Genomic DNA, 23,585 nt, shown 5'->3' with positions numbered 1-23,585 from the left:
TAAAGACACTTAGACTATGCCGTCGGCTAGCCATGACTTGCCGCATTCAACGCCTCTATTAAGATTTAACATGACTTCAGAAAGCAAAAGAATTATCACCTTCAAAATGTAAAAAAAAAATATATATATACAAGGTATAAAAAAAGTGCAGTCAAGACTGAGTGCAGGAGGAACGCCTTTACACAAAGGGTGGTGGGGTGTGGAACAAGCTGCCCTTGCCATGTGTTGAAACTGATACCCTGTAATTCTTCAAGACGTGGCTGGACAAACCCTGTGTAATACGCAGCCACTGACCCAGAGAGTCAGTGTTAACGCCCAGTTTTTATTCTGGATCTCCCCCTGTTCAGAGGCCTCTGGCCATTTGAATGCCTTTATTTGTGAGCAGCACTCAGCTTGCCCTTTGAAGAGAGACAGTGAGACGGGGCGGGTGAGAGTAGTACTAAGTGCACTGCACAGTAATGACTTTTACTGACACCTCCAGGCCTATAGATCTTCCTCTTTTTCTTCTGAAGAGATGCACACACACTGGCATGCCTGCAGACATGCACAAACCGTCTATGGCTTCCTGATTTCTAAGGTTTGAAATCTCAGCCTAAAGGGGTTTACTTTGTACGTGAAGGAAGGAGATGGGAGGAGAGGAGCAATGTTCATCTGCGTTCAATGTTATTGCGGCAAGTGCTGACTACGGGCAGAGAGAGCAACTCCAGGACCCGCTGTGAGACTAAGACACGAGGACACGAGGACACTACACTAAAAAGTAGTGTGTTTAGCACTGGAATTAGGGGACACATAAGGGTCATAAAAGGGTCTGGAACAAATTGCCTGCCCATGTCAGTGAAGCTCATTCTATCCTATAACAAATACAAGATTATAAAAAAGAGAGAAGGCCATTCATCCCATATGAACATCTGGCCACTTCTTGAAACAAGCCAGGGTATCGACTTCAGCTGCATGGCTGCGTAGCATGTTCCACTCTCCCACCACCCTTAGTGTAAAGAAGTGCCTGCGGTTCTCAGTTTTAAATCCAACTCTCTGTAGTTTCACATTGTGTATTCTGGTTTGTATTTCACTGTCGATTCTGAAGAAGTCCACTGGGTTGACTCTGCCTTTAAGGATTTTGAATACTTTATTCAAGACTAAAGAGACACAATTGCTCCAGCCTGTCAGTATAGGACACTCCCTGCAGACGAAAGAGACTCAGTTCCTTTAGCCTGTCAGTGCAGGACACTCCCTTCAGACTAAAGAGACTCAGTTCCTTTAGCCTGTCAGTGCAGGACACTCCCTTCAGACTAAAGAGACTCAGTTCCTTCAGCCTGTCAGTGCAGGACACTCCCTTCAGACTAAAGAGACTCTACACGAAACCTACACGAACACGAGAAGAACATGCAAACTGAACACAGATAGCACCCAAGGTCCAGAACTGTACCCGGACCCCAGTGCTGCGAGGCAGTCATGCTAACCACTGAGCCACCCACTTCTAGCTCAGTGATACCTATGGTGTGTTTAGTTTATGTTTTTTGCTATCTGCACATAACAACCTGCACTCACCTGAATCCTTCAAACTGTTAAGAACCAAACGACAAAAGAGGTGAAATCTGCTCCTCCCACTTCACTTTCCAAACCTTCCTTCATGAAATCATGCCAGATTGTGGTTCTGGTGACACAACAGCTGCCAGACTCCTGTCCTTTCCAGCTGAGGCCCCTGCTGGCCTCTGTTCCTCTATCAATCCTAAACCATGAAAACAAGCATGCAGGACCAGGCCAGCTGTCCAAGCCACAGCACTGAAATGCCTTAGAGAAACTCGGTTCACTGGCCAGCCCTTCAGCCTTCTTCTTGCATGTTTACTAGGAGGTACCGTTACAAAAGCAGGGCCAAATGTTACCAAGTGAAGGGCACTTGCTTCAGCCCCAGAATGCGCTGTACTAAGTCCAGAGCAGTGATATATTTTCTATAATATATAGAAGATCACTTTATTAGCCATATACAATTTCTTGTATTAGGAATTTGTCTTTTCACATACCCCAGCTTGCTCTCCATGAGACACACAGACAGGGAGAGAAGCTTGGGGTCAGAGCGCAGGGTCAGCCATTGTACAGCACCCCTGGAGCAGTTGGGGTTAAGGGCCTTGCTCAGGGGCCCAGCGGAGTAGGATTCCCCTGCCAGCCGTGGGATACAAACCGGCAACCTTCCAGTCACAGGCGCAGATCCTGTGACAGAATCTGCACACAGGTTTTACTGGCCACAGTAAAACCAGTACAAAGACATGTCACTATAATCCAGGAAATCCTATTGGAAAATCACTGCATGGTCAGATCCTGATAATAGGTATCCCCACTGCTACCGTGTGAGAAGAATAGGAGGGATGAGGAACAAAGGATGGAGACAGGCAGAGGGAGTGGGATGGAGTGAGAAGGAGGGATGGGACCACGGGATGGGGGGTGTGGACAATCAGACAGTCTGAAGATAGGGAACAAGTCAGACAGGGAGAGATGGAGGGATAGCAGAGAGGGCAGGAAAAGGGGAGAAGGATGAGCCCAGGGGATAGGAGACAGATAGGAGAGAGGAGAGAGGGATGAGCCCAGGGGATAGGACACAGATAGGAGGAGAGGAGGGAGGAGAGAGGGATGTGCCCAGGAAATAGGAGACCGATAGGAGAGAGAAGAGAGGGATGAACCCAGGGGATAGGAGACAGATAGGAGAGGAGAGATGAATCAACCCAGGGGATAGGAGACAGATAGGAGAGGAGAGGGGGCCAAGGGAGGACACAGGACAGAAAGGGGAGAGAGGACAAGGGGGAGACAAACATCCAGCAGAGAGAGTGAGCGCACCAGGTGGAAAGATGGCAGAGAGGATAGAGGCAGAGGGAATAAAGGTGGGGTTTGTGTGCTGGAGATGACAAATGTTCTTCACTTGCTAAATTTAGCCTCCTACTCTGAGTTCTCCTCTGCGGTGGAGAGGATCTCAGACATGGACCAGTTATAGTCTCCTGACATTTAGGGAGAGAGACAGTGCACCAGGCTCTCATGGGAAGGAGGAAAAAGTCCTAAACCCTGTAAGTCCTGTTTGTTGTTACAGACTTATAGACACTAACAAATATACTTGCATTTATCCACACACCCTTCTCTCTTGGTTACCCTAAATTAACTTATTATTTAATCACCCATTTATTATTTACTGAATATGACAAAAATAGCTGTCACATTGTAGATTTAAGATGAACAATATAATTAGCTATAAAGGCAACGTCTAATCTGCCTTTTAAAAAAAGAATGTTTAATTAAAAAGACAGTTCTATTGAAGGAGTTAATTATTAATTCATTTAGCTGACATTTTTTCCAATGCAGCTTCTATTTGTGCCTATTAATTCAGCTGATTATTTTAGTGGAGCAATCTGAGTAAAGTACTGTGCTCAAGAGCTCACCAGCTGTACCCCGTCTGAGAGTCACACAGGCAGGACCTCTGACCACTTCTCCACAATATAATCAGGGAGTAAAAACCACAAACCTAGCTTTGAAAATGTAGACTATAATAATACTTTAATATGATAAAAAGGGTAGTTTTAATTTCTTTAATTTAACAAAATAATAATAGCAGACCTAAAAGTTGGGGAATGTGGACTCCTGCACTTACGGATAAAAAAATTATATCAGTTTTGAAAATGTGACAAGAGAATAGAGACAGAGAGAGTGAACAGCAGAACTGGAGAGTAAGAGTGAGGGGGGGAGTGAACAGGGGAGCGTGAGAGTGAGTGGGAGAGTGAACAGCAGAGATGGAGAGAGTGAGGGCGAGAGTGAACAGGAGAGATGGAGTGAGAGAGTGAGAGGAAGAGTAAACAGCAGAGCTGGAGAGAGAGTGAGGGGGAGAGTGAACAGCAGAGCTGGAGGGTGAGAGAGTGAGAGGAAGAGTGAACAGGAGAGCTGGAGAGAGTGAGGGGGGGGAGTGAACAGCAGAGCTGGAGGGTGAGAGAGTGAGAGGAAGAGTGAACAGCAGAGCTGGAGAGAGAGTGAGGGGAGAGTGAACAGCAGAGCTGGAGGGTGAGAGAGTGAGAGGAAGATTGAACAGCAGAGCTGGAGAGAGAGTGAGGGGGAGAGTGAACAGCAGAGCTGGAGGGTGAGAGAGTGAGAGGAAGAGTGAACAGGAGTGCTGGAGAGAGTGAGGGGGGAGTGAACAGGAGATCTGGAAAGAGTGAGAGGAAGAGTGAACAGCAGAGCTGTAGAGAGATTGAGGGGGGAGTGAAGAGGAGAGCTGGAGGGTGAGAGAGTGAGAGGAAGAGTGAACAGGAGTGCTGGAGAGAGTGAGGGGGGAGTGAACAGCAGAGCTGGAGGGTGAGAGAGTGAGAGGAAGAGTGAACAGCAGAGCTGGAGAGAGTGAGGGGGGGAGTGAACAGGAGATCTGGAAAGAGTGAGAGGAAGAGTGAACAGCAGAGCTGGAGAGAGAGTGGAGGTGAGAGTGAACAGGAGATCTGGAAAGAGTGAGAGGAAGAGTGAACAGCAGAGCTGGAGAGAGAGTGGAGGTGAGAGTGAACAGGAGAGCTGGAGGGTGAGAGAGTGAGAGGAAGAGTGAACAGGAGAGCTGGAGAGAGAGTGAGAGGAAGAGTGAACAGCAGAGCTGGAAAGAGAGTGAGGGGGAGAGTGAACAGCAGAGCTGGAGAGAGTGAGAGGAAGAGTGAACAGGAGAGCTGGAGAGAGAGTGAGAGGAAGAGTGAACAGCAGAGCTGGAGAGAGAGTGAGGGGGAGAGTGAACAGCAGAGCTGGAGGGTGAGAGAGTGAGAGGAAGAGTGAACAGGAGAGCTGGAGAGAGAGTGAGAGGAAGAGTGAACAGCAGAGCTGGAAAGAGAGTGAGGGGGAGAGTGAACAGCAGAGCTGGAGAGAGTGAGAGGAAGAGTGAACAGTAGAGCTGGAGAGAGAGTGAGAGGAAGAGTGAACAGCAGAGCTGGAGAGAGAGTGAGAGGAAGAGTGAACAGCAGAGCTGGAGAGAGAGTGGAGGTGAGAGTGAACAGGAGATCTGGAAAGAGTGAGAGGAAGAGTGAACAGCAGAGCTGGAGAGAGAGTGGAGGTGAGAGTGAACAGGAGAGCTGGAGGGTGAGAGAGTGAGAGGAAGAGTGAACAGGAGAGCTGGAGAGAGTGAGAGGAAGAGTGAACAGCAGAGCTGGAGAGAGAGTGAGGGGGAGAGTGAACAGGAGAGCTGGAGAGAGAGTGAGAGGAAGAGTGAACAGCAGAGCTGGAGAGAGAGTGAGGGGGAGAGTGAACAGGAGAGCTGGAGAGAGAGTGAGAGGAAGAGTGAACAGGAGAGCTGGAGAGAGTGAGGGGAGAGTGAACAGCAGAGCTGGAGGGTGAGAGAGTGAGAGGAAGAGTGAACAGCAGAGCTGGAGAGAGAGTGAGGGGGAGAGTGAACAGCAGAGCTGGAGGGTGAGAGAGTGAGAGGAATAGTGAACAGGAGTGCTGGAGAGAGTGAGGGGGGAGTGAACAGCTGAGCTGGAGAGAGTGAGAGGAAGAGTGAACAGCAGAGCTGGAGAGAGAGTGAGAGGAAGAGTGAACAGCAGAGCTGGAGAGAGTGAGGGGGAGAGTGAACAGGAGAGCTGGAGAGAGTGAGAGGAAGAGTGAACAGGAGAGCTGGAGAGAGTGAGAGGAAGAGTGAACAGCAGAGCTGGAGAGAGAGTGAGGGGGAGAGTGAACAGGAGAGCTGGAGGGTGAGAGAGTGAGAGGAAGAGTGAACAGGAGAGCTGGAGAGAGTGAGAGGAAGAGTGAACAGGAGAGCTGGAGAGAGTGAGAGGAAGAGTGAACAGCAGAGCTGGAGAGAGAGTGAGGGGGAGAGTGAACAGGAGAGCTGGAGAGAGAGTGAGGGGGAGAGTGAACAGGAGAGCTGGAGAGAGAGTGAGGGGGAGAGTGAATAGCAGAGCTGGAGAGAGAGTGAGAGGAAGAGTGAATAGCAGAGCTGGAGAGAGAGTGAGAGGAAGATTGAACATGAGAGCTGGAGAGAGAGTGAACAGCTGAGCTGGAGAGAGCATGGGGGGTTGACAAAGAGAGAAGGCACACAGGCAGACTCGATGTTTCCTTTGTGCGCTGGAGTCTCTCTGACTCTCTCCCTGTCTGAGGTACACGTGTGCTGTCTCGTCACATCTGATCAGAGCTGTGCAGCCCACCGAGGCATCAGTGCCCCCCCACCCTCACTAGCTTGCAGGACTGGGCTGTGAGTGCTTTCAAACTCATGCAGTATTTAACACTGCAGCCAGCAGATCCAGCAACCTCCCTCTGCCACACTGCAAACCCAGCCTATTTCACCTGTGCCACACACCAAAGCTGCTGGCCAGGTACTCCCAGCAGTGTCAGGAGTGATTAGCACTCCCAGTAGTGTCAGCATCAGGAGTGATTTACACTCTCAACAATGTCAGGGGTGATTAATACTCCCAATAGTGTCAGCAGTGATAAGCACTCCCAGCAGTGTCAGAAGTGTTTAGCAGCAGTAGTTTCTGTGACAGTATGAATATCAGTATCATGAAAATGAACATGTATCCAAATTATGGTTCTAAAAAAAAGATATTTCGTTCCAGAAGGACGTATTAAGTACAGTAGATGGGTTAATACCTGGGTTAAGATGATGATGGATCCTTGCATGTATATAGCGCCCTGCATCTCATCTTTAATCTGCATGCATTTCACGTTAAATCAAAACCGACGCATCACTGTCTGCTCCGTCTCCTTGTAGTTCATATTGTTAATAATGAACTTTAACACACTGATATTTTAATATTTCGTTCTGGAACAAGCAAAATCTGGTATTAAGAAAGGCCGAGCCACATCTTGTCTCGTAAACCCAGATTTAAAAACAAATATTTACTTTTCAATTCCCATGTAAAGCTCTAAAAACCTTGCTGCCCACTCACTGCCCCTCGGACACAGAACAGAAAACGATAACAGACCCAGCCTGACCTACTGTACATCAGGAGACCTCCCGCGTTCCTGAATTCTCGTTTGCCGCCTGACCTGTATTCGCCTCCTCAGCGCGCCGGCTCTGCGGGAACTGGGGATCTCTCTCGTGTCTGGCGGCGGCTCTGCCTACTCAGTCGGGGAGAGCTGGTGCCTCGGCTGGCGGACCCGGAGTGCGTCCCGCGCGGCGGCTGGGAGGGAAGTGCGCGCCTGGCGAGCCGTGCCCCCCCCCGACGGAGGCGCCTTGTCCCTGCTGCTGCCGCGCCTGTGAGCTGCACTGTGGCGTCACGATCGCGCCCTGTCTATCCCCTCTGCCTGCCTGCTGTCTGTCACACCAGGGCGGGAGGAGGGGGAACTGGAGCGCCAGGGGAGGGCCGGAAAAAGACAAAACCCTCTAAGTGCCCTCCGAGGGAGTCAGTGAGCGAAAGGATATATATACATCCCGCTCACTTTGCGCAACCAAGCCTCTTTAGAGCAGGGATGTTGATTTTAAATTAATCAATGACTGAACACAGCCTTGTGTCCTAGGATATCAGACGTCAGAAGTCACAAAAGAGCGGCCCGTTTGGTAGTGAGCAGATAATGCATCCAAATCATTAAGCACCGGCAATTCTAAATGTACAAGAAGAAACTGGGAGAGTCTTTGGGACTGGCGAGGAGGGGAACTCGAGGTGAAGAGTTCATTTGGGGTGTGTGTGGTTTTGTTCGGGTCTCTATACTGGGAGTCAGGTACATTCCCACTCATGGGTTCAGAATGTGAAGGACGCGTCTAGCAGCACACTCATATTCCTGGCTTGGAGATCTCAAACCCCCAGGAGACCCAGAGTCGATACCGGAGCCCGTCCACAGCTGTGTAGCCATGGTGGAGCCACACAACTGTCCAGGTATTTCCCTGCACTTTGCAGTGCGACTCACCAAAAAATGACTGAATTCACTTTATTTTCTGCCTTTGTCTTCCTCCAGCCTCTGCCCACAAACCCTGGAGGCTTACTAAATCGACACATTAGACAGGCCTGCTATTGCCACCAGTGATGCTCCACAGGCACACACACCAACTTTCAGGTTTCGTGTGAGGCCACTTGCCCGAGCCTTCCTTGCCAGCACATTGAGGAAAGGGACCAGTCTGCAGCTACATGCGAATGAACTTGAAATGGAATGCACTTTGGACAGGCTGGTATATTCTAGGCAGTGCAGTGGTCATTACTGCTGCCTTGCAGAGCAGGGGCCTCAGGTTCAATTCTGGACCTGGGGTGATATCCGTGTAGAGTTTGTACGTTCTTCCCGTGTTCTCCTGGGTTTCCCCAGGTGCTCCGTTTTTTTCCCGATCCGAAGACTTAATCGGCTTTTGCGAAAACTGTCCCTGACGTGTGTGTGTTTGTGTCTGTGTGTGCTCTGTGACGGACTGGTGTCCCACCCAGTTTGGATCCCTGAATTGGAAGAAGTGGTTAGAACATTTTCGGATGGTATATTCTATTAACTTGGCAGGGCACTGCAACATCTTGCTGTGCCACTGCGATCACTGGTCTGAGAGCCATAGGCAAATCGAGCAGTAAAGTGAGCGCCCAGGAGCCCAGTGTCCCGTTTCCTGCCTCACAGCTGTGCTTTTTTGGAATGAGGCTAAGAAGCTATTCTACAGCTTTTCCCATCCCAGGACACGGTACAGGACACTGGTCCTTGTGGGCAACACAAGGTTCCCAGTATTTATTACAACCCCAGTCTTAAATTACCTAAATAAAACAGTTATTGGCTTAGTTTTAGAAGACCAATATGATGGCAAGACAGTGAATGAAGAGGCGTCTTTGTTGTGCACAAAACTGAATAAATGGAGTTACCTGTAGCAACATGATAAATTAAACAATTAAGGGCCAATTAAGTCATTAATGGTCAAACAAAGAGCCATTTAAGTCCTATAAAAGTGTTCAATCAGCTGGGTTCCACTGCAGCCGAAGACAGGATAGAGGAACTCCACACTGCCTAGAGCCCGGGTGCGAGGAGAGGAGAAATATAGAAATGAAGCACCAGAACAGCTGCCTGCCCACTGATGGACTGACTGCTCAGCGCTGTGTGCTACTCACCCTCTAACGACAGCGCGGTTTGAGACTGCGGTGGATTTCGGCTTTATAATTTATGAGGCCTTAATGCAAGGAGCAAGCAAGGGGAGGGAGGCATCCATCCGTGCTGAGAACACGAACACTTGGAATAAATAAAACATGAAGGAGGGGAGAGGGCGGGACTGGGAAGTTAAAGGCAGAGCTGCAGTATCAGAAACTGTCCATCCATTTGCCTTCCTGTCCGCCTGTCCAGCACACATCTACCTGTCTGCCTCTCTGCTCCTCTGGTCTCATTTGTCTGCCCACAGCATGTCCATCCTTCCATTTTCTAAATGTTTCTTCCAATTCAGGGTCAGGGGGGGGCCGGAGCCTATCCCAGCAAGCAACAGGCACAAGGCAGGGTATCCTGGACAGGACTCATGTCCGTTGCAGTGGAAGATACACAGAGAAAGACGCCCGTAGCGCATATACATGGCAAACCCACAGCTTTACTGTGGTCTTCCTCTCCAATTGTTTCCTGATTTAATTTGGATTTGCTGTGCTTTCCATGATGTGAAGTACAACGCTCATAGCAGTTTCCAGTGCTAACTCAAGGTATCAGAGTCCAGCAGCGGGAATGCTATAACAGACAAGGCATCCAAAGGAAAATCTGCAATAGACAGCAGTACAGTATGTTCATGCACAGTTATGGTAACCTCTAGTTAGTCCACTACCCCGTAATCCATCCATCCATTTTCTAACCTCTTCCAATTCAGGGTCAGGGGGAAGCCGGAGCCTATCCCAGCAAGCAACAGGCGCAAGGCAGGGTACACCCTGGATGGGATGCGTCCATCACTGATGACCCAATAATATATACACAAAATAAATGCAGACTACAGAATAGAGATGACTAAAATAACCAGATTCCGTATTGGGCTCAGAAGCTGTCCTGCTGCTATCTTACACGCACACACATGTGAAGATGACAGGGTGCATTTGGGTGTGTGCTGAAGTGAGTTACTATGTTGAACACCACGTGTCTCACAAGCTCAACACTGCCTGGTGTCAACGTGTGAGGGGCGCACGGACAAACCGAGCAGCGCTGCAGTCGGGGAGAGAGAGGGACGGAGGAGCGGGCGTGCGCGTGCAGAAGAGATAAAAGGTGTGCTCTTCCCATGATGCCTTCATCTCCACTGTGTGCTTTAAGCGCTGTATCGCTAATTCAACTGCTTCATTCTGCAGCCGCGGCACTGGTGATGCTCCACCAGTTTGTGCCTCATTGTTATTTTCACCTCCTGGCACCCGCACAATTAGCACATGGCCGGCCGATCTGGGTAAGAGCATCTACGGAGCCAATACATAAGAGGCAAAACAGAAAGTAACACGGGAACACATGCCGTATTTGAAGTACCTGTCATAAAACTAGATCTGGTGCTCTTACAAAAATCTCCTACCGGGCACAGAAAAGGCGAAGATTTCTACCTGCCTTCGGGTTCATAAATCCCGTCCTGTTGAGGAACAGACATGCTGAGCTTTACATGCACAACACCCACTGCTCACACGCCAGCCCTCTCAGGAGAGCCAAGCCACAGCCCCTCTGCCGAGCCGGGCGGCTCCGGGAGCGAGCCAGCGGGCACGATCGCTCAGTCAGACCCCGGACCCACTCCCAGCGTCACTCGAGCCAGCTTAGGCCGCCTCACGTGTCTCTGCGCAAGCCCCGGAGACCGCGCGGCCCATGTGCGCGGACACAGGTTCAATTTTTAATGTGCTCGTTCTTGCATTCCTCCCTGGGAAACCTCTGCAGGTCCCGGACGCCGCGCCCCCACCCCCCTCCCTTGAAATAAGAAGCCAACTGACCTCGTTAAGCAACAGGACGCTGGAATTGGACAGCGACATCGGTCACAGGGCGGTCTCGCCGTGATCTGCGCTCGGGTTCGAGAGGAGTGCTCTTCTTTAGGGAGCTCAACAAGCTAAGCGTCGTCTCTGTCGTCTCCTTGGCATGGCTGGCGGAGCCGGGGTCCGCAGAATATGGCACCGAGTCACCGGATCGGCATGTGCAGAACTACGGCTGCTACTGCTGTCGCCCAGGCGAAACTTAAATCCCCCTCTGGTCTTAAAATAAGATTACACAACAGCGAAGACCCAGAGCTGAGTAAGGTTAAGATGACAGGAGTAGAGTACAGAGCGAGCTTCCCTTTGTAATTAATAATTTATCCACCCCTCTATTTTCCACACCGTCCCTGAGGATGAGTGAGAGGGGGAGAGAGGCGAAGATGGTTCAGTCTTGGCCGTCTTGGCTGGTCTGACGGTGGGAGAGCGTCAAGAGGGACCGTCTATAAACACCTCTCAGCAGCAGCACGCAAAGCAGAGCTGTGGTCTGCGCCATTAAAATAGGAGCCATCAGTAAAAATGATTTGATTTGAAACGAATGTCTTCTTACGCGTTGTGTTCCCTCTGCAGTGGTGAGTCATTTTGTGATTGAGGGATCCCCCTCCCCCCGAGCGATGAAAACACTGAAAAGCATCACTGCTGTCTGTACAAACATTGCATATCTGGAAATTAGCTAAGCAACTCAGCGCTGTAAGGGTTGCAAAAAGGGAAGGTATGTAGCACCATCCGAACACTTTCTAACCTCTTCATCCAATTTTAGGATTGCAGGGGAGCTGGAGCCTATCCCAGCAAGCAACAGGCACAAGGCAGGATACACCTTGGACAGGACGCCAGTCCATCACAGGGCCCACACACCCCAAATTCCCCCAAACCAATTAACCTACCAGCATGTCTTTTGACTGTGGGAGGAAATCCATACAAACACTGGAAGAACATACAAACTCCAAGCTGACAGCATCCCAGGGACTCGGAGCTGCAACTGTACCACCATGCTACCCAGACATGTAATTACAGTAATTAAAAAGTGGACTACCAGTTCTGTTAGGTGTCAGCCTGCTGTTCTGAGTGGAGAGGTGTGTGAGCACAGCCCAGCACCCACTGCAATAGCCTAGAACATGGTGTGTTCATTCATTACCGAGCTAAAATTGGCCAAATTGGCCAGCATCTCGCAACTTTCTCTGTTCTGCATGATTTCAGTGTGACCCCACAATCACTCAGGAGCAGCGGTTTTCCAGGACTACAACTGGACAGCCCTGTCTGTCAGTCTTGTATTATTAGAAACGCTGTCGAAGGCAAAAAGAAAATGTAGACGACAAATGATCGAGCTTGTCTGCCTGTCTATCTAGCCAGCTAGCCATCCAGTTTCCTGACAGTCTGCCTGGAGGTTTTGAGGATTAGTGTAGCTCTTTGACCTGGCTCTCTGTTCCCCAGGTTTAGCGTGCCCTTCGTCCGACAGGTGTGCTTGTTCTACTGGAATCGGCACACCTGCAGGCTGACTGCAGCGGGGGCAGCCTTCAGGCTGCTTCCCTTCCTCCCAGACACTGAGAAGCCCCAACGCCGAGCAATAGACCGTATCGACGAGCAAGTCTTGTTTATTGCTTTGTTGATTGTATCTTTACGGCCGCTAATCGGATTCAGCTGACAGCTGCAAAGAGTGCTCTTGCGTTTTGCTGAGCGTGGATATGGATTTGTACATATGCAGTGCAGCTGGTGTATTTGTCGACGCACTGAGCCCCACCACACTTAAAATGGCCAGCCCTGACATTGAGATCATCCAGCTGCAACACAGTATCCAGCACTCTGTGTACAAGACACACAGCAGTAAACTTGGCCTTGTGCACCCTGCAGGGCCTGATACGGATGATCATGCAGAAGGTTGATGTTCATACCCCAGTTGTGTGTGAAATACTGTAGAGAAACCTGGAGCCAGACATACAGATATAAAATATGCTGTACTATAAATGATGAGTGACCTGTTCCTTACTGTAACTGAAATGAACAGGTTGTTGACAGCCTGTTTATTTCTATAGAATGAAAAGAGAGAAGAGGTCTCACCTTGGCGATCTCTGTTTCCCATGGAAGCATTGTTTAAGCTTACGCTAGCAGCCATATCACCCTGCAACTCACAACTGGCAGCCCACTGAAGCTCAGCTGGTGTGAGCCTGGTCAGTACCTGGATAGGAGACCTCCTGGGAAAAACTGAGGTTTCTGCTGGAAGAGGTGTTAGTGGGGCCAGCAGGGGGCGCTCATTCTGCGGTCCATGTGGGTCCTAATGCCCCAGTATAGTGACGGGGACACTATACTGTAAACAGGCGCCGTCCTACGGATGAGATGTAAAACCGAGGTCCTGACTCTCTGTGGTCATTAAAAATCCCTGGGGCGTTTCTCAAAAAGAGTAGGGGTGTAACCCCGGCGTCCTGGCCAAATCTCCCATTGGCCCTTACCAATCATGGCCTCCTAATAATCCCCATCTATGAATTGGCTACATCACTCTGCTCTCCTCCCCACTAATAGCTGATGTGTGGTGAGCGTTCTGGCGCACTATGGCTGCCGTCGCATCATCCAGGTGGGGCTGCACATTGGTGGTGGTGGAGGGGATCCCCATTACCTGTAAAGCGCTCTGAGTGGAGTGTCCAGAAAAAGTGCTATATAAGTGTAAGCAATTATTAATTATTATTATACTCATTATTTATTTGTGTCTCTGTCTGCTGAGATGGGGAAGATTGTCTTAATATGTATTCCTTATTGATGTTCACCACAGTAAAGCATTTGCTATGGCTTCATATTGCCTATACCATCCCTGAATCCATCCATTTTCTAACCGCCTCATCAATTCAGGGTTGTGTGGCAGGATACACCTTGGACAGGACGCAAGTCTATCACAGGGAAGACTCACAGACACTCACACTCACGCCAGGGCCAATTTTCCCAGAATCCAATTAATCTACCAGTATACCATTGGACTGTGGGAGGAAACCAGAGCACCTGGAGGAAACCCACACAAACGGAACATACAAACTCCGTGCAGACAGCACCTCAGAAACTGAACCTAGCACTGCGAGGCACCAATACTAACCACTGGGCCACCATGCCACCCTTCTGCCTGTAGAATATCTCGTTATTGTCTGCTGTGCTTTTCCCGTGATTTGACTGTGTTTTATTACGCTTCACTCTGTTCTTCTCCATTTCCCAGCCATAGTCTCCTTTCCTCTCTGGTGTGAGTCCCTGTCCGACTTTCACAGGGTGACGTCAGTCAGCACCTGGATGGTTGAGCACGTTTCTGCTTTTCTCTCGTGTTTCATGTAGGAACTTTTGAGTCGGCCCCCAAGGCAAGAGGAGAGGTTTTGTGCGTGTGTTTGAGACGGGAGTAATGGTGTCCCTGTAAACATCAGCCCAGCCAGGCAGAAAGCCCCCTCGGGGAACGTCTCCGAGTGCCGGATCACAGCTCCCCAGCAGATACAGCTCGGCGATAGAGCGCGGGGTGGATGAATCTCCGAAGTACGGAACCCTTTTAAGAAGCATGTCTCTTCCAGAGGAAAAAGAAAAACTCCATTATGATGAACTAATAGTGAAGGACGAAGCCTCAGTCCTTCCTACAGAGTACTGTTGCCCACACCGCTGTGATTCTGGCTGCAGTAGGAAGGGATTCTCAACACCAATGCAATATTTTTCTTTCATCATACTGGATGTGCAAGTTTCTAACTTCTTAATGGCTTCATGTTGGGTGAAATGTATTGTGTTCTGGGTTATGTCCTTTACCTGCCTGCAAAGCAAATTCACCATCTGGAACAATAAGGGAAGTGCGCTAGGGACAACAACATCCAGGAACTGAATGCTTTGCGAGCGCCTGGGATGCCTGGTGAGATAGGTTCACAGGCAGCCTCCCAGCCACAAGACGAGGTGGCTCGAGCCCCATTCAGACGGAGTGGACCGATGGGGTGCGGGAGGGATGCTTGTGACGAATGCGAAGGGAGGCGTTGAGTTAGAAATATGTATCTGTGTACTGTAGATGGTGACTAGGTGGACAGCTGTGTGAGTCTGACTCGTCGTTGTTTTCCCTCCCAAACCCCGATGAATAACTTCCATCAAGTACACACGGGATGATCGTAGGCCCAGCTGTTCTGCCAACCCGGGGTGCAGAGCCAAAACTGTGCGGCTCTGTGGCAGAGACTGTCAGTCCCTCCTCTGCACAAGCTTTGCACCAAGGTACACTTCTCATTCGCTTTATTCATTTATTTTTCACTTCCTTCGCAAACTTCGCATCAGTGTCTACTTTGCATTTACTGTGCTGATTTATTCCCGATTTCCTTCTCAAGCCTTGCACCAATGTCTACTTCTCATCTTCTTTACTCATTTCATTCTCGTTTACAGTACTTCTCAAGCTTTGCACCAACGTCTCCTCGCTTTCTTATTAACTCCTGAAGTCTATACGTATTCTCTTACCCCACAAACAAATACAGAATATGAACAGAAAGTTTCTTACCACTTTTACAGCCTTTGCCAATTTAAACGTAACACTGAACACAGTCCTTTACACTTCAGAACGAAGAGGGAAAACAGAATGGCATCTGTGAACACAGATCAGAAGTATCCAGTTTTTAACACGTAATATCTCTGGTGCAAACATCTCACGGTTCGAGCCTCCTGCTCTCTGCCATTGACCCTCTGTGGCCCACCCCCCACCATAGCCCTCACCCTAACCTTCCTTGTGCTCTGTCCCTTGGACGAGCTGTGGAAGATTACTCCTGCTCCTAGCAGGATTCATTTCAGTAGTGTTTCTGTCCAGCCTCTACAAACAGAGGTTGGCAAAGCAAGCCATGTGTGTGATGGATTGTGTCTCTCACCCCCTCCACTGCCAGTTCACACTTCTCCCAACTGGGAGAAACCTCCGTGTCCCCAGGTGTAATACTAACAGACACCGGAAATCTTTAATCCCCACTGCGATATCTCTTTCAAACATCGTGTGGAACAACCTTCTCCCTCAACTTGCTGTGACACTGTTTCACAGACGTCTCTGCTGGTACAATGTAGTCTGTCATGGTGTTGTTGTGTTGGGAGTGTGCTGTAAAACTAATTTCCCCAGTGGAAATTCCCATTGTCCCATTGTCCCATAGGAAGAGCTTGGCTGATCTCAAATAGACGTTTTGACTTAACTCTTATATGTCTAGAAAACGCCATTTCAGTTCTTCCCCAGAATTATATATTTTAAAAAATGGAAAAACTAAGATGGGACAATGGGACAACAGAGCTTGAAGTGAATTGAATCCTTCTTTGGATGTACTATATCCAGTACCATGTTGCGTGGGAGCTGGAGTCTGTCCTGGCAAGCAGCGGGCACAAGACAGGATAAGACGAGCCCATCACTCGGCACACACACACTCACACCAGGGCCAGTTGTCCCAGGAGCGCATCAGCCTACTAGCGTGTGTTTGAACTGTGGGAGGAAATCGGAACACCTGGAGGAAACTCAAGGTGAATACGGGGAGAACCCCAGGGATTGAACTCAGGACCCGATAGAGCAGCAAGTCCTCTCCAGTGTGCCGTGTGCTACAGGGACCACCTGAGTCCAGACCAGTCACAGCAGGAGCGCCCCCTCAGCGCGGGGCTGTGAGCAGCTCAGTGGACTGCTGTGATGCAGTCAGGCGCCACATGGTTAAACGCCTGCGAAGGTGGGGGACGAAGGCGGGTGTGCCTGTCCGAGTGACGCACGCGCTGCGGACACAGAGAGGACGTGTCAGGTCAGAAGGCTGCGGCGAGAGGGAGAAGGGCAAGGGAGAGACGGAGGCTGCGCTCCGCCCGGAAAAGGACCTCGGGTCCCGAAGCAGGGAGAGGAGGAGGAGTGCGCCAGCCGGCTCTGTTTTCACTGATCAGGAGCTGTGTCAGCACCCGGCTCGGATCGGTGCCGCCTCTCTCCTCTCGCTTTTTATAGACGCTATTGATTATTCGGAAGCGGGACACCAGCCATGTCAGCGGAAGCCGGGGGGGCGGGGGGAGTCAGTCTCACGTTTCCAGGCCGTGCGGTGCTGAAGGGCTGCTGGGAGGCCTGGGGGCGGGAGTGAACTCTGGTGTCCTGTTTCTGCCCACTGGGCCTCCTTGCTCCGGGCTGGGCTGTATTGTGTGTCTGCTTTGGGCCAGAGCGTTTTGAAGAAAGCACAAAGCGTTTCCTTGCAGGTCTGGGCCATCCAGCAGGACTGGCCAGACCCCCCCCCCCGGCCCCCCGAGCAGAGGAGACGGCGCTGCCCTCCTCTCTGTGTCCGCACACACACGGCACAGGTAAAGAAACGTGGTAAAGGAAGTGCAGGCACCATGGTGAAAGTGTGTGTGTGTTTACCTGTCCAAGAATGTCAAACATATGAACAGTTACAAACAAGAAGAGGCCATCCAGTCGTTTTGGGAGTGAGTAGCTAATTGATCTGAGGATCCCATCCAGCTGCTGCTAGAAGGAAACCAGGGTAATCGGCTTCAACGGCATGGCTGGACACCTCGTTCCACACTCCTGCCACCCATTGTGTAAAGAGGTGCCCCCCCCCCCCCTTCTCTGTTTTTAAATGTATTTCCTTGTCGTTTCCAACTGTGTCCTCTGGCTTGTGTTTCACCGCTGATACTGAAGACGTCTGCTGGCCTGACTTTGTCAGTGCCCTTTGAGAAATTTGAATATTTGGATCACATCCCCTCAGAGTGTTCTCTATTCAAGACTAAAAACGTCCAGGTCCTGTGTTCTGTCTGCGTGGGTCATTCTTCTGAACCAAGAAGAGTATCTGCTTGTTCTGCTCTGGACTCATTCCAGATCAGCGGTGAACTTTTTGGAATGTGGTAACTAAAAACTGTACAAACTCTAAAGAATTTCTCTCTATCGCATTATACTATTTTAACACATCATCTCTTGATTTAAATTCTGCACTTTTAACTATAAATATTCTCACATTTTATTCGCCTTTTTTAATTTTTTTTTGCTACACTGTCTGGAAGATATGAATGACATGTTAACTTAGACACCCAAATCTTTACCATAACTGACCCTTTCAATCTCCATGTTTCCCATTGTGTATTTATAGATAAAAATGTAGTTACACCACAGTGGTACAGTAGTCAGCATTGCTGCCTTGCAGAGCTGGGGTCCCTGGTTCAATTTCTGAGGTGCAATCTGTATGTTCTCCCTGTGTGTCTGTGGGTTTCCTCCCACAGCCCTAAGCAATGCTGTTGTTGGTTTAATTGGCTCCTGGGAAAACTGGAGCTGGAGTGAGTGTGTGTGTCCATGTGTGCCCTGCAATAGTCTGGTGTCCTGACCAGGGTGTATCCTGCCTTGAACCCCTTGCATGCTGGGATAGGCTCCGTCTCCCCCCGTGCCTCTGAACTGGAAGAAGTGGTTAAAAGATAGATGGATGTTGTTGCTACAAGCATGGAATATTCAGCACTTGTCTACATTAAACTTGTCATCTGTTTATCTTAGGCCTGTCACGCCAGACTGATCTAGGGATGTTTACAGCCTGCGCCTGAACCAGAACACGACCCGCCTGCCTTTCCACAAGCTCTTCTCCCCCCGGTGGCCATTCCTGGAGCAGTCCGCTCGGCCGCACGACACTACTTTGAAGAAATTAGCTGTGTGATCATGTCTTGTAAACAATTCTAGACCCAGGCTAGAAACATTGTGAACTGACAACTCCTTGATTACAAGAATGATTACAGAGAGGTGTGCACTACTGTTTACAGTGTCATTCTCTTGTACACATAAAACAGATTAGAGAGCATAGTTATAATACAGATGATTAGAAATAGGGGCGGCACAGCGCAGTGGATGAGACAGGCTGTGGGCTCGAGTCCCTGCTATAGGGCCTGCTGTTGTACCTTGAGTGAGGCGCACTACCCCACTTGTTCCAGTCCACCCAGCTGTAAAAGTGGGGACCAATGGCTGGGAGGTAATCTGCTTACACTGGCGTCCCATTTGGGAAGGGGGAGAGAGCCGCATGCTCTCCAGTCCGCTTCAGGAGCTCTGGCCCAGTGAGCAGCTGTGGCTCTGGTCAGGACTTTGCCTTCTGGTGTTATGTATAAAACGTTATACCAGTGTTTACTGCCTGTGATCAATGATGCTGCTGCATAGACATAAATATCTGCTCTTCACTGACCTCTACAGGCCACCCGCGGGACTAAACAAAATTCCCAGCTTATGTGTTAATGAGATGGTGATCCAAGCTCGTGGCTGCCACCTGCTGGCAGTTGTCTTATCAACTATAAACTGTATACAACGTTAGGTCATTACTAAGACAAAATATTGGAGAGGATCTGAGACTAAAGTTCTAAAGTGTTGTTTTTCAGCTGTGTGCTTTGCTGTGCGTGCCTCCGGAATGGGATCCTGTCATTGATAACCCTTCTTCTAAACTTGCAGTGATGGAGACTTCAATGTGATGAAAAGATAGAGCTGCAGAGCAATACATGTCCAACTCGAAATCTTCAAAAATGAGACCTCCAGGGCACGAGCATGTAATGTGGATTGAGAATGGTCTAAGAAAGGAGATCTGTGAAGACTGATTAAACACAACAGGAACTTAACAGGTATCACGAACACTGCTACTGTCAGAAAACAGTCCTGCTACACCCTGACTCCATGGAACTAGTCCAACGCTAACACTGAACAAAGCTCCCACCTAGTGGACAATCGAGGTATTGCAGAATTGATCTCTTGCCTCATTGCAACAAGTGTATAACGTATATGCTTGCAGCTGATAAGGTGCCTACTACTTCATTTATGTTTTTATTTTCTTGCCTTGTTATTGTCTTGTCTCTGCAGTACTTGTCAAGGTAACTAGATCAGACTTCGCCTCACGCAGGGAACCACACAGAAGCAGCAGAGCCACACTGCAGGCCGGTACAACAGGGATGCTCCAGCACCATTTAAATACATGCAGCCACATTCAGAATTCAATCTATGGCCAAGCCAGCAAAACTGAAACAAGCTTGTGCACTAAGGTATAGTGCCGTCTGTCCACGGTGGAGCTTTTAGTCTCCTTAATTAAAACGGGCACAAAATCTCAGCCTGCTATCACAGCGTTCCCAGAACCCATGTGACACGCCTAACAGGATCTGGAGTAAGCAGCAGCAAGGACGCCCATAGGAGCGACACTGTCGGACTCCCCCTGAGCCTGTAACATGCCAAGACATCACCCAGCCCGACCACAGCCACCAGTTCACGGTTCGAACAGGCCGGCCCCCGAGGATCAGCCCTGGATATGTTTAAAAGCAGAGCGCCTGTCTGCGGGAGCCCTGGCTCTTAATTTCGGCTCACCAGGGCCCGAGGGGATGCCAATCTTGGGGTGGAGCTCTATTCTGAGTAGAGCTGTCTCCTGTGGGCCGGGGCTGTAGCCCAGGGAGTGAGAGAGCCCTGTGTGTCCCTGTGGGCTCTCCGGAGGGCCTGTGTACCACAGCTGCCCTGAACTGCGCTGTGCCTTCTCACATCCCTGCAGGGCTTTCTCTGAAGTCTGCTTGCCACGCCAGGAGAACGCGTCCTAGGTACCGGCCCTGCCAGAGGACCAGCAGCTGGAGGTGCCTGATGCCAGCTCTCCTGCCGGACACTGTGCTTACAGCCTGCTCCCCCAAAATACTGCCCCCCGGCCCCAGCACCACCCCCTGCAAGGCCCTTCCAGCTGCCAGGCCGGAGCGGCGGGGCGCTGGGGGAGTGGACTCTGCCCCCCAGCACCACAGCCGTGTACTGAACTGGCCAACGTGGAGAAACATCACAGAGCGCGGTCAGGAAAAACTAGTGCCTGGCCAGGATTTATCACTCGCTACACCAGCGAAGCACATCGGCCACTGGAGCTCTGTTGGGACGTAGAAATGTTGAAAAACTTCTCAACAGTTTCGTTTCTTTCTCAGCAGCTGAAGAATGATGTTCTCCTTTCTTCTTTATTGCTTTCACGCCTTGGCTACGACACAGAAACTTTCCTTTCCTTTCCTTTCAAGTCATGTATTTGTACAACATAGCTCAGCCTCGCTCTCCAATGGCCTCAGGTCCTCGGCAGGTTTCCCCAGTTGAAACCGGGCAACCGGTCTCTCAGCTGCGGCAGGTCTGCCCTGGGCTCCTGTCACACCTCGGCCTGCACACGGGCCGCAGCGTCGCTGGCCGGCTCTTACCTGCCTCTTGATGAAGCTGGAGGTGGTGTCGGAGGAGGTGCTGCCATCCGAGCGCTTGAAGCGACTCTTCTTCTTGGGCAACTTCCTGGGCAGCTGTGGGCAGGGGAACGGCATGAGGAAGAGGGAGAGGGGTGTGTTAGCACTCTTACTGCTGCTGCAGCTGCTGCTATTACTGCTGCTGCTGCTATTACTGCTACTGCTGCTATTACTGCTACTGCAGCTATTACTACTGCTATTACTGCTACTGCTATTACTGCTACTGCTGCTATTACTACTGCTATTACTGCTACTGCTGCTATTACTGCTACTACTACTATTACTGCTACTGCTGCTATTACTGCTACTGCTATTACTGCTGCAGCTATTACTGCTACTGCTACTATTACTGCTGCAGCTACTATTACTACTGCAGCTATTTCTACTGCTATTACTGCTACTGCTGCTATTACTGCTACTGCTGCTATTACTGCTGATGCTACTATTACTACTGCAGCTATTACTACTGCTATTACTGCTACTGCTGCTATTACTGCTACTGCTACTTTTACTGCTGCAGCTATTACTGCTACTGTTGCCATTACTGCTACTATTACTGCTACTGCAATTATTACTGCTACTATTACTGCTACTGCTACTATTACTGCTACTGCAATTATTACTCCCGCTGCTACTATTAATCTGCTGCTGCTAGTGCCATTACTGCTGCTACTACTATTACTGCTGCTATCATTGCTGTTTTACTGATGACAATACTGCTGCTACTGCTACTATTACTGCTGCTTTACTGATGACAATACTGCTGCTACTGCTACTATTACTGCTGTTTCACTGATGACATTACTGCTGCTTTACTGATGACTACTGCTGCTACTGCTACTATTACTGCTGCTTTACTGATGACAATACTGCTGCTTTACTGATTACTACTGCTGCTGCTACTAATACTACTGCTACTGCTACTATTACTGCTGCTTTACTGATGACAATACTGCTACTATTACTGCTGTTTTACTGATGACATTACTGCTGCTTTACTGATTACTACTGCTGCTGCTGCTACTATTACTGCTGCTTTACTGATGACAATACTGCTGCTACTGCTACTAATACTGCTGCTACTGCTACTATTACTGCTGCTTTACTGATGACAATACTGTCTGTTGGTTTCATTCTACAACATTATGTGAAGCGGTTCTTCCCGTTTGGTTTGAGTTTGGTTGATATCCGGCAAGCGGGAGATAGGGAGCAGACTAACAGAGGAGCACGGATGAAGAAAGAGACGAGGCAGACAGCAGACACAGGGACTGTGAAGTTCTGCTCTGAGCGCACAGTTCAGGCTCACTCTGTGAGACAGCTAATGCAGAAAGCACAGGCCTCTGGTGGAATTCACCGCAGCTCCTGTCTCCCTGTCTCCCCTATCCCCCTATCCCGCTGCCTGTGGAGGCAGGGGCGGTGCTGGGGCAGGAGAGGCCGCAGAGGCACAGGTGAGTCCGGCCCGGCCCTCAGACACGTGACCCGGCGCGCTCGGCGAGGTAAGACGGAACAGGAGGTCCGGCTCCCGGCCAGAGTCTGACAGCGCCGAGCTCCGGTACCCCTCTGTGGAAATAACCGCGAAAAGACCGGCGCCAGCGCAGCGAGCGAGTGGGGCTGGGGGAGGCATGGCCCGCCGGCGGCTGCAGATCGACGGGGGAACGAGCCTTTGAAATGACATTCACAGCCCATTTCCCCGCAGCGCGGATCGAACAGAAGCGCCGCGCTGTGCCGCCCCGTCCTGCAGCCGATAACCCAGCTGTGCCGCCTGTGGGCTTCACTGGCGCTGCGGACTGCGGGGAGAGCCGAGCGCCCGCCCGCGTTTCCATGGCAACGGGGGGACCTGGGCGCCGCGGGCCGGAGCTGTTTTCATGATCCGCGTTAGCCAAATCTCCCCCACCCTCCCACGGGAAATGGAAAACGAGGAGATGACTACCTACGTTTGTCATCCTCACCTGGAAATAATGCGGCTGGGAGCCGGTGTCGGCGCCGGGCGCGGGAGCCGCGGAGGAGACCGACATGTTCGCTCGCACCATGGACTCACAGGGCGCGGGCAGGGGCTCGCTCGCGGGCTCCGGCGAGCGGCGCGGGAGGCGGACGCGGCGCGGCGGCCGGAGCGCACGCGGGCAGGCGGAGGAGCGAGGGGAGCCTCATGGTGCGCGGGGCGACGGCGCGAGGAGCATGCGGGCTGTGTCCGCGGCGTGCCGCGCGCCGCGAGGAAGACGGAGGAAACGACTGCAGGCGAGAAATAAACAAAACCGAGATGTTTCCGTTGTGTGGACAAAATGACGCCGCTTTTTTTCTCTTTCTCAGGCCATTGCTCGTGTTGTCGTTGGAAGGCACATCGCCTGTTTCTTGTTGGAAGCGCCGTCTCCCCCCCTCTCTGTCTCTCCCTCTCTCTCGCTCTCCCTCCCTGTCTCTCTCTCTCTCTCCTCTCTGTCCCCCCCCTCTCTCTCCCTGTCTCCCTCTCCCTCCCAGTCTCTCCCTGTCTCTCTCCCTCCCTCTCTCCCTCTCTCTCCCTGTCTTCCTCTCTCTCTTCCTCCCTGCCTTTCTCCGTCTCTGTCCCTGTCTCTCTCTCCGTCT

At 50.5% G+C, this 23,585-nt stretch overlaps 1 protein-coding gene across 7 annotated transcripts in view; it reads right to left on the bottom strand.

The window, feature by feature from the left end:
- cacnb3a (calcium voltage-gated channel auxiliary subunit beta 3a) overlaps nucleotides 1–23,091 on the bottom strand; it is a 63,092-nt gene extending 40,001 nt beyond the window's left edge. For 4 of the 7 annotated variants that reach the window (XR_015938917.1, XR_015938923.1, XM_088633427.1 and 1 more), the window contains exons 1-2: nucleotides 22,943–23,038; nucleotides 20,973–21,065 (exon numbers count right to left, since the gene is read on the bottom strand). Coding sequence is in view for 5 of the 7 variants with exons in the window: in XM_088633427.1 (XP_088489553.1) it covers nucleotides 20,973–21,065; nucleotides 22,943–23,038 (189 nt within the window). In the remaining 2 variants the exon portion in view is untranslated. Of the gene's footprint in view, nucleotides 1–10,814; nucleotides 11,517–20,972; nucleotides 21,066–22,942 lie in introns of those variants that run through there. The other 3 variants (XM_088633428.1, XM_088633434.1, XM_088633432.1) reach the window with 2 other exon arrangements.
- Between the last annotated feature and the right edge of the window lie 494 nt (nucleotides 23,092–23,585).

This window comes from Lepisosteus platostomus, chromosome 1, assembly GCF_059453375.1.
Source record: "Lepisosteus platostomus isolate fLepPlt1 chromosome 1, fLepPlt1.hap1, whole genome shotgun sequence".
Lineage (NCBI taxonomy): Eukaryota > Metazoa > Chordata > Actinopteri > Semionotiformes > Lepisosteidae > Lepisosteus > Lepisosteus platostomus.
The sequence above is the reverse complement of the archived record's forward strand: the minus strand, read 5'-3'. Positions and strand labels throughout refer to the sequence as shown.